This window comes from Tachysurus fulvidraco, chromosome 23, assembly GCF_022655615.1.
Source record: "Tachysurus fulvidraco isolate hzauxx_2018 chromosome 23, HZAU_PFXX_2.0, whole genome shotgun sequence".
NCBI lineage: Eukaryota > Metazoa > Chordata > Actinopteri > Siluriformes > Bagridae > Tachysurus > Tachysurus fulvidraco.
In genome coordinates this window covers 1426136-1444848 of record NC_062540.1, presented here as the reverse complement: position 1 = coordinate 1444848, position 18713 = coordinate 1426136, and the positions used below count along the sequence as shown (strand labels likewise).

At 37.9% G+C, this 18713-nt stretch overlaps 3 protein-coding genes and 1 long non-coding RNA gene across 4 annotated transcripts in view; 3 read left to right on the top strand and 1 right to left on the bottom strand.

Moving 5' to 3' along the window:
* LOC113655366 (E3 ubiquitin-protein ligase TRIM35-like) overlaps positions 1-9571 on the top strand; it is a 29406-nt gene extending 19835 nt beyond the window's left edge. Inside the window, exon 6 of the mRNA XM_047807101.1 lies at positions 7561-9571. Within this exon, the coding sequence (XP_047663057.1) occupies positions 7561-8051 (491 nt within the window). The 3' untranslated portion in view covers positions 8052-9571. The remainder of the gene's footprint in view (positions 1-7560) is intronic.
* Positions 627-2010, top strand: LOC113655383 (epidermal differentiation-specific protein-like). The gene is made up of 2 exons (XM_047807115.1): positions 627-876; positions 963-2010. The coding sequence occupies exon 2, from the start codon at positions 963-965 to the stop codon at positions 1731-1733; it is 771 nt and encodes a 256-aa protein (XP_047663071.1). The 5' UTR covers positions 627-876; the 3' UTR covers positions 1734-2010.
* LOC125140044 lies at positions 5904-7631 on the bottom strand. Its single transcript, XR_007139266.1, has 3 exons — positions 7504-7631; positions 6460-6698; positions 5904-6379 (listed from the first exon to the last, which is right to left on the bottom strand). It is a non-coding gene; the product is annotated as an uncharacterized LOC125140044 (long non-coding RNA).
* A 3683-nt stretch (positions 9572-13254) lies between the features above and the next one.
* Positions 13255-14642, top strand: LOC113655374 (epidermal differentiation-specific protein-like). The gene has a single exon (XM_027165885.2). It carries the CDS (start codon positions 13341-13343, stop codon positions 14376-14378), a length of 1038 nt encoding a protein of 345 aa, XP_027021686.2. The 5' UTR covers positions 13255-13340; the 3' UTR covers positions 14379-14642.
* Positions 14643-18713: the final 4071 nt, after the last annotated feature.

Sequence of the window (18713 nt, the reverse complement as noted above, 5' to 3'; positions counted from 1 at the left end):
GAGATGAGGCTGACTCTATGAGAATCCTGAGACATCTACAGCTCTACCAGCTCCAGTTGGACAATATGATACCAAGAGGAGATCTGAACTCCATGTGATCTTACACCAATTAAACAATTGTTTGACTGTATATTTGTAATCACACCCCCCAGTGTCACCCATATGAGGATGAGGTTCCCCGTTGAGTCTGGTTCCTCTCAAGGTTTATTCCTTAACAATTTAAGGGAGTTTTTCCTTGCCACTGCTGCCTCAGTCACCTCAGACTTGCTCATTGGGGATAAATACATATACATACATACATACATACATACAGTACATACATACATACACACTGTGAACTATATATATCTTGATTTTTTTACTATATTAATTCTCTATATTTCTCCTTATGTTTACCTTCTGTTCTATGTTTATGTTCTGTAAAGCTGCTTTGAGACAAAGCCCACTGTAAAAAGCGCTATACAAATATACTTGAATTGAATTGAAGGCTAAGAGTGGTTTTCAAACAGTGAATTAACAGCGAGTTTGTTTAATTTGGTTTTGTTGTTTTTTTTAGGGAGGAGCTGTAACAGTATGACAGTGACTGTAAAATGTGTGTTTCTACTTTTCACACCAAACAGCTACAGTACATATAGAAATACACACTTGAAGACTCTTCACAGATTCTCACTCTCATCGTGTTCTGCACTGTCTGTAAGTCTCTGGGCAAACTGCAAGCTCCTTCAGCCATGAACAAGATCATCGTCTATGAACATTGTTACTTTGAGGGCCTCAGCAGAGAGTTCACTTCTGATGTCCCTAATTTAATTAAACTGAGTTTTGATTACTGCATCTCCTCTCTGAAAGTCATCGGGAATCCATGGGTGGCGTACACAGGTACTAATTACACTGGTGAACTGACTGTCTACGAGGAAGGAGAATAAGATAACGTGTACTACAACGATGACATTTCTTCACTACAGATGGTGACAGAAGCCCTGGACAATCCTCAGCTCACACTGTATGAAGAGGTGAACTATCAGGGCCGGAGCCTCATCCTCGACTGTGAGACCAACTTGCTTTATGGTGATTTTAATGACAAAACATCTTCTCACAAGGTGCAGAGAGGAGCCTGGGTTCTGTATGAACATGTACAGAGAGCTGGGTGTATTCTGGTGGCCAGAGCTGATTGTGATGTTCCCAAGTACGACTGGTTTGACAACCGTGTGAGTCACGTCCGTCCTCTTAAAGCTGGAAAAGCCACCATTAAAGCTGAATTGGAATGGGACAAAAAGAAAGAAACTATAAAAACAGTCATCATTGACTCCATCTCTGGTGTGAATTATGGATCTGAGAAACAAACCTTCACCACTGATCTGACTCGAGAGTATTCAGGATCTGTCACTGAGAGCTTCACGTTCAGCAATTCCACCCAGATTGGTTTTGGAGCCAAATTTGAATTTACAATGTCTTCTTTTAAAGGTGAGCGCACCTTAAACGTCAGTAACACCTTTACAGTGGAGAAGGGCAGCAGCAACACCAAAACTACATCTGAAAGTATCAGAGTCTACTTGCTAGCCAGCATTCCTCCTCGCACCAAACTCACAGTGAACGTGGTGAGGAAGGAGATGACTGTTGTGATCCCGGTCAAGGTGACCATCACCAACGGCTTTCACGCTAAGGTTGAGTATGGAAAGTACCGGTGTGAGCGGGGGAACTCTATTAGCACTGAATTCAAGGAGGAGAAGGTCTAATACAGCCAGAACAAAATATTGATGCCGTGTTGTGACATGGACCAACATAAAGCAGAACCTTTCTTTCATTTAGTATAAGTAATTAATATACAGTATGCATCACTGTATTATGATTCAGTTAATGTTTTGGTTTATTAGTACCCTGCATGTACTAGTTTTAGTACCTAATGATGGAACAATGTGCAGGCATGTAATGTGATCTTACTGGCCTGGTTATTATACATCCAATTATACAATGATTTTTATTCTAACATTAAAATGAAATATAACAAAAAAAGTGTGTTTGTCTCAGTGATATTTATGAAGGCTGTATTTGTAAATATAGAAGTTTCTGTAAATCCACTGCACAAAATAACATTAAGTAAGATCTTGGTTTTGACAGTGAGCTTGTAAAAACAGGTTCAGTGCACAAATGATCGGCAACTAGTTGAACTAAGTAGGCTTTAAAAAAGTGAGATTTTATACCTTACAGACTTTTTACTCCATTTGGTCATGGTCTTGAACTGGACAACAGCAGACATACATACATACATACATACATACATACATATACATATATATATATATATATATATACACACACACACACACACATATATACTATAAATTAATAGTATCAGTGAGATAACAACATTAAAATCTGCAGGAAACTTCATGGAAGTCATTCATTTTTCTCCTACTTGCACTTTTCAAAGGTTTCCTGGGTCTCAGAGGTGCGATATCTTCTCATTCCAAATATATGACCTACTTATTTAGATCCAAATTAAAAGCTTAAGCACTGAAGAATAAAAGCATTCAAATGATTGTTCACAGTTTAAAACACTGAGCCAAATTCATCTTGTATATTTTGAGCCAGGACCCTATAAGAATTGCTTATTCAGAGATGAGAGCTTAACTCACAAAGTCAGTAATATACAAAGACTAACTAAAGGCTCAAACATTTATTAAAAGCCTGAATTATTATTAGATATTTTTGCCTGTGAAACTAGCATAGCATAGAATATAACCAGAATAACCAGCAAAGCCTCAAACAAAGCTCTATTTAAAGAGATCCAGGCATATGTGGTGCTGATTGTGCTGCTCTTGCACCCTCTGGTGGTCGAATCTATTTCAGCAACATCACTGGTTGCTCTCCATCTCTTTCTAGTGGAGGGACAAGGATGAGCTGCTTAAAATTTTTTCCTAATATTAGTTTTTTATTATTAGGATGTTGAGTTCTTGGTGAAACAATAAGTAAATCTGTAAAGGTGTAAAAAAAAAATAGTAAAAGTTTTTGTCATTACAATCATTTACTTTTAAATGGTACGATCCATAATTGATGCACTATACACTCTAAAAACCCTTGGTTGAGACTGCTGGGTAGGACTTTGGGTTGTTTTAACCTAAGTTTGGGTTGAAAATTGTCTTGTGCTATAACCCAGCGGCGCTGGGTTCGGAACACGGACGTGAAAGAGAGCACGACAGATCCCAGATCAGTGAACAGGAGAGCGAGCATGGCATCTTCGTCGGAGCTTGGAAGGAATAAGGTAAATGCTTTTTAAATATTACTTTTGTACATGTTACATCTACTTTATTATAAATGATTTCTGTGTTAGATACGGTTTTGATACGGCGGAGTTTACTTGACAGTAACGTATTTTTTTAGGACGTCCAATTTCCCACTCTGCTTCTACATTTTGTTTAACTTCGCTGTGAGGTTCATTCAACAGCAAATGAGATTCATTCTCTACGAGCATACTACATAATATATAGTTTTTTTCAGGATTACAAGCGGGAATGTCTGAGGTCAGCTCAGACTAAATAAGGTTTGAAACTAATCATGTTCGACCGCCATTTTATTCGTGACACACCCAGTGTAACGTGGTCGGAGTGTTAGGTTTGACCCGGAGAAAAACAAGGTGACTTAAAAAGGGAATAAACACTCGAGGCACACAGCAAGTTATCCCAAAAAGCCTTTGCATTTGATCCTCTTCAGCAATCACATCCAGCATACACACATATAAACGGAGGAAAAGCGAAGGAGAAACAAAACAAAAGAAAAACGTTGGTTTGCTCAACTCAGAAGGCAGAATAACAACACGTCTGAATACATTCAACTTCGCGCTAGCTCTGTCTGGCGCATGCGCACTCAACTGTCTAACTGCATACATCAGCAGAACTCTTATAAAGGCACAGTAACACATAAACCTTTGCAATATTAAAGTGGCCTTTACACCAGGAATAATTTAGGAGCAATTCTTTGATAAAATGCCTTTTGACTGACATTAATATTTTCTATGTAATTAGTTGATGGCAGCAATCACTGTTTACTGGTGTGGCAGTTTCTACACACTGTGGTGTATGGACTTCCTGGGGAGGAGACACCAGCAGTAAGAGTTCTTTTTATTATTATTATTAATTAAACTGTGTATAGTTAATAAACTTTTATTTTTATTACTGTGACCTGACTGCTTCATTGGATTCTGTGTTCTTTAACTTTACACTGTTCCATGAAATGTTTTCGTATTTCACACACATATTTAATTGGAAGTAAATTTTCCTGACTGCAGTCCGTTTGATGCATGTTCATTATTCTAAATTCTTCAATTTTTCTTATACAACACCGCAATTACTGTACATTGCAATTGATCATTCTTACTGGTGATTCTTATATCTTCAGATATTGAGGTTTATGTAAATGTTATGAAATGTTTTTATATTTTAAATTTGTATTCTTAAAGTAAATTTTTCTGCCTAAAATCAGTGATGCATTTACTGTGATATTTGATACATTTTCATAGAATGCGAGCGTTTTACATGTTATGACAAAATCAGCTCCTTATATTAGACATATTATATATTAGATTTAAGGTTTGCTATTTTATCCTAGACATCCTTTACAAAAATAATTTAGTAATTTCCTAAATTGCTTCCACATACTCCTGTGTTTCCCGTGGGTGGGCTTGGATTACTGAAGTAAGTATTGCTGTAGATTCATTATTTTAATCATTTAAATTTCTGACCCATTTTGGGTTAAATTCAATCCAGCAGTGTAGTCATTTTTAACTAATAGTTGGGTTAAAATCACAACCCAACTAGTTAAAATAACCCAGCATTGTGTTCATCCCTTTTTGACCCAGCTCTGGGTTGCCAAAATAACCCAAATTGCGTTGTTTTTAACCCAGCAGTTTTTAGAGTGTAGAATTAGTTTTATTTATTTATTTATTTTGCAAGAGAACACTAGCATAGCAAACACTTTCACCAGAATCACCATGTGAGCCTTGAGCACCAGCACACAAATCCACCTCAAGACTGAACACAGAAAAAGGAAAGCTCTTTTTAAATATATCCAGACACATGTGGTGCTGATTTTCACTAATTATAACAAAGACGGCATTCTATGGCGCCCTCTGGTGGTCGAATCCAGTCTAGCAACATCACAGGTTACTCTCTGGCACCCTCTAGCGACAGACTAGTAATAGAAGAGGAACTAAAACTCCAGGGGCCTTGTTTCAGAAAGGAGGTTAAGTGAAAACTCTGAGTATGTTAACCCTGAAATGAGGGAAACTCTGGGTTTTCTGTTTCAGAAAGGGATTTATGTTAAACCCGATAAAGCAGGTTAAGTTAAGCCTGTTTCTGAAAGAGAGGTAAGTTATACTCAGAGTCAGTTACCATAGTAGCATACACTGCTGGGTTGAATTTAACCCAAAATGAGTCAGTTACTATAGTAACTTACTCTGTGAACCTAAGCATTTTTGGGAGCAGGTTTCCTTTTTTAAAGAGGAAGCGATGTTTAAACACTTCATTCATTGCACACATTTCAGTTACACAGACAGCAGCAAAGGGAATGAAATGTCACGTCCTTTTATGGATGATGATGCTGTATTAATTCGTAGGGAGTTACATTTACATCTGGAGAGGATTTTGAGGCCCAGAGTGGATTTTTGGTCATATCCCTATGCATTTTTATTTGAGCTGTACCGTTTTTCTTTACAGTCAATAAGATACATCCATAATCTCATCCATCCTTACATCAGAAACATCAGCCATCGCGGCCGTGCTCTTACATCCGAGCAGATGCTTTGAGTTCCCTTACGTTTCTTTGCAAATGGTAGTTTTTAGTATAACATCGGGATGCAGAACATATTAGTTAAAAAAAAAAGAAAATGAATAAACACAAAATCACAGCAATTTATATGGTGTTCTTTATTTCCCAAAAAAAAAAAAAGGTAGATTTTGATATAGTTTCAATACTTCATAGAATTCACCTGTGACCATACACTCAGTACCTTTAGCTTTTGTTTCAGAATCTCGATCTGCCTTTTGGATTTGGCGGTCAAAGTATACCAGTTCTTTGCTGCTTTTTTCTATCTTTTATCTATCTTCTATCAGAAAAAGTCTATATAACTCTTTAACTGGCAACTGAAAATACAGTAGATTAGAGTTACATGATGTAGTTCTAAAATTCTACAGAATTAAACTGTGGCATTTACTGTAAATCACTGAACTGTGTTCATCTGTGCACCAGAAGTTGATGGACTTTCCTCCTGCTGTTCTTCCACACTCACGGGGTGTAGATTGTGAATGTGTAGATTGTTTGATGTGTAGACACATAATATTAACATTACCTCTGTAGGCCTCTCTGTGGTTTCTTCATCCCCATCATCCTGTGAAGATGAGCATTTCATAAAGAACACTTTATAATATTATTTGTCATAATTTATAGTGTATTGAGTAGGCTACTTACAACTGTCTGGGGTTCTGTTGGGACAGGAGGCTCCAAGAGACTGATATTACCGTACAAATCTGTTGGGACCAACGACCTTCTCAGGTCACAGGGAGCCTGTGCCTATCTCAGGCGTCATCGGGCATCGAGGCAGGATACATAGGCACAGGGAGCCTGTGCCTATCTCAGGCGTCATCGGGCATCGAGGCAGGATACACCCTGGAGTGCCAACCCATCGCAGCCACACACACTCTCATTCACTCTCACTCACACACACACACACACACACACACACACACACACACACACACACACACTATGGACAATTTTCCAGACATGCCAATCAACCTACCACGCATGTTTTTTGACCGGAGGAAACCGGAGTACCTGTAGGAAACCCCCGAGGCATGGGAAGAACATGCAAACTCCACACACACAAGGCGGAGGCGGGAATCGAACCCCCAACCCTGGAGGTGTGAGGCGAACGTGCTAACCACTAAGCCACCATGCCCCCCCAGAATGAACATTTTGACCCATAATAAAAATGCTGCTGCGCTGCTAGACACTGAATGCTATTTAGTTATTTACTATGTCAAATGTTTGTAAAGCCAGGTACTTTACAGCTATAATATGCTCAAGGCTTACATGATTGAATTATGTTTTTATATTTCATTTTAATCTGCTGCCACATTCTTTAAATGCCTGCAGGATTGCACCTATACATGAAAATTAAATTAATAGGTTTAATAAAATACTGTTCTTCCAGTTTCACCTCTGATATTATAACAGTTGTGAATTTACTCTAAAATAGTTCTTGATTACTAACTACAAATTACATCTTCAACCAGTCAAATTAGATTAATGTAATAATTACTATCTCTAGAAAGTATTGGTCTATTTACTAATTTGATCTACTTACTTATTAATTACTTTCTAAATCCCAAATCAACCTCAACCACTTGAACAATGAGAAGCGACAAGAAACTGCACTTCTTATGCTTTCAAATAAACAGTATACAATTGCATGAATTATCCTTGAACTGACCAAAGAACATTAAAAAATACCTTTTAGTCTCACATTTGTGTTTGATTGAATTTACAAGACTTTTCATCTTCTCTTAGCTTCTGTTACTCTGGACCCCAACACTGCACACGCTCAGCTCCGTGTGTCTGAAGATCTCACTGTTGTGGACCACAGAAAACAGGAAGTGCTGCTTCCTGATAATCCGGAGAGGTTCGACAGCATTACGTGTGTTCTGGGCTGTGAGAGCTTTAATGAAGGCTCTGGGAAGAAGAGGTTGGGGACAATCTGGGAGCTGGGAGCGATCAGAGAGTCTGCTCTGAGAAAGAGGAACTCCTTCTGTAATGCAATGTGCAGCATGAGCTACAGTAAAGGAAGTTACCACACGCTCTGCCCAGGACAGGCAGGTGGCATCTTCAGAGCTAAAGACAAACCACAGAAGGTCAGAGTGCATCTGCACTGGACGAAGGGGAAAGTGACATTTACCGATCTTCTGACCAATTCACACTTACACACTGTAACACACACTTTTACTGAGACACTCTTTCCATTACCGATAAAACAGACAGTGACATTAAACACTTACCTTTAACACCACAGTACAAAAACATCATAATCATCTCTGATAACCTGAACAACAAAAATCCACCTTTAGCTCATCTATAAAAGCATTAAAGTGTGTTGTTCTGTATCATGACACTCATTAAGTATCGAGTTTGAGCAAATACACCACAACACTGTTCAGCTCCTGATTGGTCAGGACTTGATTAAAAAGTTGATTCATTTTCCAGAACATCAGTTCTGACAGTAGTGCAGCTGCCAGTCTCAAATTTATATAACTGTATTGCTCAGATAAGTGATTGTTTCTATGGTAACAAGACAAAGAGGGACAGCAGACCCTCCTCAAAAATGGACTTTTAAAGAAAGTTGGTAATCATTAATAAAGGGTGACTTTTTCTATAATAAAATGTTTGTTTGACATTTTATGGACACACTCACGTCTGATTTAATTAGACAATAATAATAAGGACCAAAAAAGCATCATTGATCAAGACATCATAGTAAAATGGCTCTTTTCATTACTAGCTCTCTGTTTATCACAGAACTGCCCCAATGCCCCAAATCCCAAACTCTATCAGTAAAACAGAACACAGAACAACATACTGTAGTTTTTAATGTTTCAGAAAAATGTCTTTTGTTATTGTGCAACTAGACAATTTGGATGTTACTGTATCAGCAAAGAAGGCAGTACATGTGAGTACAGTCACTTCTGCTAAATGTAGGCAGTTTACCCAGATGTTACTGTCTCGGCGTAAAAGGTGTTAGTGTAGTCAGGATTATCGAAAAAAGAAGAGAATCTATTTCAGAGAAACAAATTATATAACAATCAGTAGAACAATAATAATCTCCCGGTGAATACAAAGAGTCAAAATATCAATAAGGTACAAAAACACAATACAAATAGCAAAGATTCCAGAAAACAGAGCACAAGATCAAAACAACAGTGATGTGTGACTTGATTATTTTGTCTTAAGGTTTTGAGAGGTCTGATATATCTGGGACTGAGTTTTCTGCATGGTAATTTTGTTTTGAGATAAATCTGTGGTGTCATAAGATAAAGGATCTGGTGAAGCGGTGTTTCAGCAGGTTAAAGGTAGGTTGTGTGGATTCAGACCAGCAGAGCTTTTTGGGGTGTCCTTATATCTGTGACGTCAGAGGAGCAGATACTGAGCTATAGTCTTGAATATACCGGTACAGTTCTTTGATGTTGATGGGTGCTGTCTATACCGTGACAGCTCATACTTTGGCTATATCCATTTCTATCCCTGGTGGATGAGGACCTAACTGAGGAATGAGTTGGAGGTGTGGTGGAACTCACATTTTACTGTTTTGAGGTATAGATAGCTGCTGTTGCTGTAAGCATATAACCCCTGCCCCCTACAGAGGCAGGTAGCTATACATATGAAAAAGGAGCGGGGCTACAAACTACTAATTTTACACCAACTAGAAAGATGTTAATGTATTTCCCAGGATTTACCACAAACAACAATGTATAAAATTAGGTTTTTAAATCCTTTTATAATATCAGGTTTCAGACAAGAATGATTATGACCAAAAAAAACAAAATAAAACACAACAAAGGAACATGAGAGTTCAAAGTTATAGACAAACAACTCTTTGAATATTGGCAGCAGAGGATGGTTACACCAGTCAGTCAATGTTTCAGATCAGAAAATCTCATCCCTATTATGATGAGAACCCTGCACATGCAAATGTTCAAGTAATCCACATTTAACAGCCCACAAAGTCAGATCCTTGTACTCGTGGTACCGATCATCCTCAACGCAAAAGCACCACTAGCGCTTCATTGGGAAATGTTCTTGTGGTCCATGAAAGTAGAGCCTTTACAATTCATGTAGATCCCAACAGAATGTATAGTAGCATACAAAAAGTCCATAAAAATGAACTGGAAACAAAGTTTCTCAATCAGGACTCCAAAAGCAATAATTCAAAAGGAACTAGAGCAAAACCATGCTTCCCTCTTCCAAACAAATCTCCTTGCTTCTACTCTACTACCTGGTTAAATACTTAGGGTTTCTGACCTCAGCTGCCCCCTAGTGGAGAGTAGGGAAACCAGGTAACAGGTAAACCTGTTACAAGCAGATGAGAACAGTTCGTACATGGGTTACATGAGTCTCAGAGGTCAAGGAGAATACTAGACTGTTGTCTATGTACTCAGTAACAGTGGTATAATAAGTCACAGAAGACTTCATTCACAAAGGACTGGAATACGGCTGGTACGTTTGTAAATCCATATGGCATGACTAAACACTTAATGCATAACTTTGTAGTGAGAAAATCCGTTAACCACAATTCTCCCTCCATGATTTGGATCAGGTTGTATGTACTCCAAAGGTCTAGCTTTGAGAAGACGTAAGTCTCCCGGATATGGTGTAGGACTGAAGGAAAAGGTGGCAGAGTGTATGGGTCACGAACATCGATAGCTTTTAACCCCCGGAAACTTATACATGATATCAGACCCCAATATTCATCTCCATAAAAAATAATCTGGTCACAGCAAGAATTCACTTTTAGCTCATCTATAAAAGCATTAAAGTGTGTTGTTCTGTATCATGACACTCGTTCAGCATCGAGTTTGAGCAAGGCAAGTGTAAATACACCACAACACTGTTCAGTTTTTAATTCAAGAATTGTCAGGGCTTGAGTAAAGTGTTGATTAATTTTCCAGAACATAAGTTCTGACAGTAGTGCAGCTGCCAATCTCAAATTTATATAAATGCATTGTTCAGATATGTGATTGTTCCCAATCCCAAACTCTATCAGTAAAACAGAACACAGAAAAACATACTGTAGATTTTAATGTTTCAGAAAAATGTCTTTTGTTATTGTGCAACGAGTCAATTTGGATGTTACTGTATCAGCAAAGAAGGCAGTACATGTGAGTACAGTCACTTCTGCAAAATTTAGCCAGTTTACGCAGATGTTACTGTCTCAGCGTAATAGGTGTTAGTGTAGTCAGGATTACCGAAAAAAGAAGAGAATCTAATTCAGAGAAACAAATTATTTAACAATCAGTAGAACAATATTAATCTCACAGTGAATATAAAGAGGCAAAATATCAATAAGGTACAAAAACACAATACAAATAGCAAAGATTCCAGAAAACAGAGCACAAGATCAAAACAACAGTGGTGTGTGACTGGATTAATTTGTCCCATGGTTTTGAGAGGTCTGATGTATCTGGGACTGAGTTTTCTGCATGGTAATTTTGTTTTAAGATAAATCTGTGGTGTCATAAGATAAAGGATCTGGTGAAGCGGTGTTTCAGCAGGTTAAAGGTAGGTTGTGTGGATTCAGACCAGCAGAGCTTTTTGGGGTGTCCTTATATCTGTGACGTCAGAGGAGCAGATACTGAGCTATAGTCTCGAATATACCGGTACAGTTCGTTGATGTTGATAGGTGCTGTCTATACCATGACAGCTCATACTTTGGCTGCATCCATTTCTATCCCTGGTGGATGAGGACCTAACTGAGGAATGAGTTGGAGGTGTGGTGGAACTCACATTTTACTGTTTTGAGGTATAGATAGCTGCTGTTGCTGTAAGCAGATGAGAACAGTTCGTTCATGGGTTACATGAGTCTCAGAGGTCAAGGAGAATACTAGACTGTTGTCTATGTACTCAGTAACATAGTGATATAATACAGTAAGTCACAGAATACTTCATTCACAAAGGACTGGAATACGGCTGGTACGTTTGTTAATACATATGGCATGACTAGACAATTAATGTATAAATTTGTAGTGAGAAAATCCGTTCACCACAATTCTCCCTCCATGATTTGGATCAGGTTGTATGTACTAGACTAAAGGTCTAGCTTTGAGAAGAAGTAAGTCTCCCGGATATGATGTAGGACTGAAGGAAAATGTGGCAGAGCGTATGGGTCACGAACATTGATAGCTTATTATACTTATACATGGCATCAGAGCCCAATATTCTTCTCCATAAAAAATAATCTGGTCACGGCAAGAATTCACTTTTAGCTCATCTATAAAAGCATTAAAGTGTGTTGTTCTGTGTCATGACACTCGTTCAGTATCGAGTTTGAGCAAATACACCACAACACTGTTCAGCTCTTAATTCTGATTGGTCAGGGCTTGAGTAAAGTCTTGATTAATTTTCCAGAACATCAGTTCTGACAGTAGTGCAGCTGCCAATCTCAAATTTATATAAATGCATTGTTCAGATATGTGATTGTTCCCAATCCCAAACTCTATCAGTAAAACAGACGACAGAAAAACATACTGTAGATTTTAATGTTTCAGAAAAATGTCTTTTGTTATTGTGCAACGAGTCAATTTGGATGTTACTGTATCAGCAAAGAAGGCAGTACATGTGAGTACAGTCACTTCTGCTAAATGTATGCAGTTTACACAGATGTTACTGTCTCAGCGTAATAGGTGTTAGTGTAGTCAGGATTACCGAAAAAAGAAGAGAATCTAATTCAGAGAAACAAGTTCTGCTAGATTTTCTGTTTATCTAAGGTCAGTCAGACAAACCAAGGGTCAAATTTCATCTCACAATTGTTTGAGCAGATGGAGCATAAAGGAGTTATGGATGTGGAACAGAAGGTGTCATGTGCATTCCATCCAGTATACAGTCACAGGGAGCTCTAAGGCACTGATGCACACCTATTGTTTAGAGGGTGGTAAGGACTGGAAGTGTTTGCCGTTAGGAGAGTAGAACCTGACAGCAGTAAAACCTAACACATACCTGTGATTCTGTTTGGACCACGGTAACGGCATAACAAACCGGTCTCCTGTCCTGTTCCCAGGATGGAAGACTGTGTGGACAGAGTGGGTTCTTCATGTTCTACACCAAAATAGATCTTTTAAAAGGTTACATGCAATTACATTTACACCATATGTCTCTGGCATCTCTGCATTTGTTACTCTCAACTTACAAATATATATTCCATCATGCATGACATGTCCACCGCTAAGGCAGAGAGACTTGTTAGGGGCGCAGAATTGCAAAGTGAAGTATACTGTACCTTGATGACACTATGATCTATTCACTGATCTGGGAAGGTCGTCTTAAAAGTTGGGCTGAGAATTTTTTTGTTTGTTTTTGGCTGACACATTTGTTTGTTTAATCTGTTGTTGTTGTTGTTGTTACTTTTTTAGGGAGGAGCTGTAACAGTATGCCAGTTACTGTAAAATGTGTGTTTCTACTTTTCACACCACCAACAGCTACAGTATATATAGAAATACACACTTAAATAATCTTCACAGATACTCACTTTCATCGTGTTCTGCACTGTCTGTAAGTCTCTGGGCAACCTGCAAGCTCCTTCAGTCATGAACAAGATCATCGTCTATGAACATCCTGACTTTAAGGGCCTCAGCAGAGAGATCACTTCTGATGTCCCTGATTTAATTAAACTGAGTTTTGATAACTGCATCTCCTCTCTGAAAGTCATCGGGAATCCATGGGTGGCGTACACAGGTGCTAATTACACTGGTGAACCGACTGAATATGAGGAAGGAGAATATGCCAGCGTGTACTACTACGATGACATTTCTTCACTACAGCTGGTGACAGAAGACCTGGACAATCCTCAGATCACACTGTATGAACACGAGAACTATAAGGGCCGGAGCCTCGTCATCGACTGTGAGACCAATTTGTCTTATGGCGATTTTGATGACAAAGCATCTTCTCACAAGGTGCAGAGAGGAGCCTGGATTCTGTATCAGTATGTACAGAGAGGTGGGTATAAGCTGGTGGCCAGAGCTGGTCGTGATGTTCCTAAACTCGACTGGTTTGACAACCGTGTGAGTCACGTCCGTCCTCTTAAAGCTGGCAAACCCACCATTAAAGCTGAAATGGAATGGGACAAAATGAAAGAAACTTTAAAAACAGTCATCATCGACTCCATCTCTGGTGTGAATTATGGATCTGAGAAACAAACCTTCACCACTGATCTGACTCGAGAGTATTCAGGGTCGGTAACTGAGAGCTTCAAGTTCAGCGATTCCACCCAGATTGGTTTTGGAGCCAAATTTAAATTATCGCTGTGTGGTTGTAAAGGTGAGACCTTAAATGTCAGTAACACCTTTACAGTGGAGAAGGGCAGCAGCAACACCAGATCTAAATCTGAAAGTATCAGAGTCTACTTGCCAGCCAGCATTCCTCCTCGCACCAAACTCACAGTGGACGTGGTGAGGAACGAGATGACTGTTGTGATCCCGGTCAAGCTGACCATCACCAGAGGCTCTCACAGTAAGGTTGAGTATGGAGAGTACCGGTGCGAGCAGGGGATCTCTTTTACCACTGAATTCAAAGAGACGAAGATACAGCAATCTTGCAACAATACATTGGATGCTGTGTTGTGACATGGACCAACACAAAGCAGAATCTTTCTTTCATTTAGTATAAGTAATTAATATACAGTATGTATCACTGTATTATGATTCAGTTAATGTTTTGGTTTATTAGTACCCTGCATGTACTAGTTTTAGTTTTAGTACCTAATGATGGAACAATGTGCAGACATGTAATGTAATCTTACTGGCCTGGTTATTGTACATCCAATTATACAATGATTTTTATTCTAACATTAAAATGAAATAAAACAAAAAAAGTGTGTTTGTCTCAGTGATATTTATGAAGGCTGCATTTGTAAATAAAGAAGTTTCTGTAAATCCACTGCACAAAATAACATTAAGTACGATCTTGGTTTTAACAGAGAGCTTGTAAATACAGGATCAGTGCACAAATGATCGGCAACTACTCGAGCTAAGTAGGCTTTAAGAAAAGGGTAAAAGGGTAAGATTTTATAGCTTATAGACTTTTTATTTTTTTATGTTTTTATTTTGACTCCGTTTGGTCATGGTCTCGAACTGCAAAACACCAGCATTGAATCATATATATATACACAACTAATAGTATCAGTGAGATAATGACAACATTACAATCTGCAGGAAACTCATTCATTTTTCTCCTACTTGCACTTTTCAAAGGTTTCCTGGGTCTCAGAGGTGCGATATCTTCTTATTCCAAATATATGACCTACTCATTTAGATCCAAATTAAAAACTTAAGCACTCAAGAATAAAAGCATACAAATGATTGTTCACAGTTTAAAACAATGAGCCAAATTCATCTTGTAGATTTGGAGCCAGAACTCTATAAAAATTTTGAATCAGAGATGAGAGCTTAACTCACAAAGTCAGTAATATACAAAGATTAACTAAAGGCTCAAACATTTACTAAAAGTTTTTGATTTTGATTATATATTTGCCTGAGAAACTAGCATAGCATAGAAATAACCAGCAGAGCCTTAAACAAATCTCTATTTAAAGAGATCCAGGCATATGTTGTGCTCTTGCGCCCTCTGGTGGTCGAATCCATTTCAGCAACATCACTGGTTGCTCTCCGTCTCCTTCTAGTGGAGGGACAAGGAAGAGCTGCTTCACATTTTTTCCTAATATTAGTTTATTATTACTTGTTTATTATTACTTGTTTTCTCATATTTGCGATAAGTAAAGCATTTACAAAAAAATCATAATCATGTGTAATAATTTCCTTTTTAGGATGTTGAGTTCTCTGTGAAACAATGAGTAAACCTGTAAAGGTGTAAAAAAAAAACAAAAAGTAAAAGTTTTTATGTCATTACAATCATTTACTTTTAATTGGTACGATCCATAATTGATGCACTATACACTCTAAAAATGCTGAGTTTTAACCTAAGTTTGGGTTGAAAATTGTCTTGTGCTATAACCCAGCTGTGCTGGGTTCGGAACACGGACGTGAAAGAGAGCACGACAGATCCCAGATCAGTGAATAGGAGAGCGCGTCATCGGAGCTTGGAAGGAATAAGGTAAATGCTTTATAAATATTACTTTTGTACAAAAAAAAATCTACTTTATTATAAATGATTTCTGTGTTAGATACGGTTTTGATACGGCGGAGTTTACTTGACGGTAACGTATTTTTTTAGGACGTCCAATTTCCCGCTCTGCTTCTACATTTTGTTTAACTTCGTTGTGAGGTTCATTCAACAGCAAACGAGATTCATTCACTACGAGCATACTACATAATGTATAGTTTTTTCAGGATTACAAGCGGGAATGTCTGAGGTCAGCTCAGGCTAAATAAGGTTTGAAACTAATCATGTTCGACCGCCATTTTATTCATGACACACCCAGGAATAATTTAGGAGCAATTCTTGGATAAAATGCCTTTTGACTGACATTAATATTTTCTATGTAATTAGTTGATGGCAGCAATCACTGTTTACTGGTGTGGCAGTTTCTACACACTGTGGTGTATGGACTTCCTGGGGAGGAGACACCAGCAGTGAGAGTTCTGAAAGCATTCATTTTTGCAGACAAACTGTAACTTGTTTTTTTGGTTTATTTTTATTATTAATTAAACAGTGTATAGTTAATAAACTTTTATTTTTATTACTGTGACCTGACTGCTTCATTGGATTCTGTGTTCTTTAACTTTACACTGTTACATGAAATGTTTTCGTATTTCACACACACATTTAATTGGAAGTAAATTTTCCTGACTGCAGTCCATTTGATGCATGTTCATTATTCTAAATTCTTCTATTTTTCTCATTCAACACCTCAATTACATTGCAATTGATAATTCTTACTGGTGATTCTTATATATTCAGATATTGAGGTTTATGTAAATGTTATGAAATGTTTTCATATTTTAAATTTGTATTCTTAAAGTAAATTTTTCTGCCTGAAGTCAGTGATGCATTTACTGTGATATTTGATACATTTTCATAGAATGCGAGCGTTTTACATCAGCTCCGTATATTAGACATGTTATATATTAGATTTAAGGTTTGCTATTTTAGCCTAGACGTCCTTTACAAAAATAAGAAAACGAATATTAATAAAACGAAGGATGACATTTTATTTAGATCAGTATGCTTCCACATACTCCCGTGTTTCCCATGGGCAGGGTTGGATTACTGAAGTAAGTATTGCTGTAGATTCATTATTTTAATCATTTAAATTTCTGACCCATTTAGGGTTAAATTCAACCCAGCAGTATAGTCATTTTAACTAATAGTTGGGTTAAAATAACCCAGCATTGGGTTCGTCCCTTTTTGACCCAGCGCTGGGTGGCCAAAATAACCCAAATTGGGTTGTTTTAAACACAGCAGTTTTTAGAGTGTAGAATTAGTTTTATGAATTTATTTATTTATTTTGCAAGAGAAGCCAGAGACACTAGCATAGCAAACACTTTCACCAGAATCACCATGTGAGCCTTGAGCACCAACACACAGATCCACCTCAAGAGTGAACGCAGAAAAAGGAAAGCTCTCTGTAAATAGATCCAGACACATGCTGTGCTGATTTCCAGCATTCTACGGCGCCCTCTGGTGGTCGAATCCAGTCTAGCAACATCACAGGTTACTCTCTGGCACCCTCTAGCGACAGACTAGTAATAGAAGAGGAACTAAAACTCCAGGGGCCTGTTTCAGAAAGGAGGTTAAGTGAAAACTCTGAGTATGTTAACCCTGAAATGCTGGTTTTTCTGTTTCAGAAAGGGATTAATGTTAAACCTCAGAAAGCAAGTTAAGTTAAGCACTTTCTGAAAAAGAGGTAATTTATACTCAGTCAGTTACCATAGTAGCATACACTGCTGGGTTGAATTTAACCCAAAATGAGTCAGTTACGATAGTAACTTACACTGTGAACCTAACCTGGCCAGGAGCAGGTTTTCTTCAGTAAACCTGAGTTTCTTTCGGTCTCCTCCCCTTTTTTAAAGAGGAAGCGATGTTTAAACACTTCATTCATTGCACACATTTCAGTTACACAGACAGCAGCAAAGGGAATGAAATGTCACGTCCTTTTATGGATGATGATGCTGTATTAATTCGTAGGGAGTTACATTTACATCCGGAGAGGATTTTGAGGCCCAGAGTGGATTTTTGGTCATATCCCTATGCATTTTTATTTGAGCTGTACCGTTTTTCTTTACAGTCAATAAGATACATCCATAATCTCATCCATCCTTACATCAGAAACATCAGCCATCGCGGCCGTGCTCTTATAGTACATCCGAGCAGATGCTTTGAGTTCCCTTACGTTTCTTTGCAAATGGTAGTTTTTAGTATAACATCGGGGATGCAGAACATATTAGTAAGGCTAATTAATCATGGCATCCTCCACCAACACAAAACAAAAAAAAAGAAAATGAATAAACACAAAATTACAGCAATTTATATGGTGTTCCTTATTTCCCAAAAAAAAAAAAAAGATAGATTTGGATATAGTTTCAATACTTCATAGAATTCACCTGTGACCATACACTCAGTACCTTTAGCTTTTGTTTCAGAATCTCGATTTCCAGATCTGCCTTTTGGATTTGGCGGTCCAAGTATACCAGTTCTTTGCTGCTTTTTTCTATCTTTTTATCTTCTATCAGAAGAAGTCTATATAACTCTTTAACTGGCAACTGAAAATACAGTAGATTAGAGTTACATGATGTAGTTCTAAAATTCTACAGAATTAAACTATGGCATTTACTGTAAATCACTGAACTGTGTTCATCTGTGCACCAGAAGTTGATGGACTTTCCTCCTGCTGTTCTTCCACACTCACGGGGTGTAGATTGTGAATGTGTAGATTGTTTGATGTGTAGACACATAATATTAACATTACCTCTGTAGGCCTCTCTGTGGTTTCTTCATCCCCA

What these genes read in the sequence shown, in the direction of transcription:
- LOC113655374 (XM_027165885.2), top strand. Translation starts at nt 13,341, where the DNA reads ATGAACAAGATCATCGTCTATGAACATCCTGACTTTAAGGGCCTCAGC.
- LOC113655383 (XM_047807115.1), top strand. Translation starts at nt 963, where the DNA reads ATGGTGACAGAAGCCCTGGACAATCCTCAGCTCACACTGTATGAAGAG.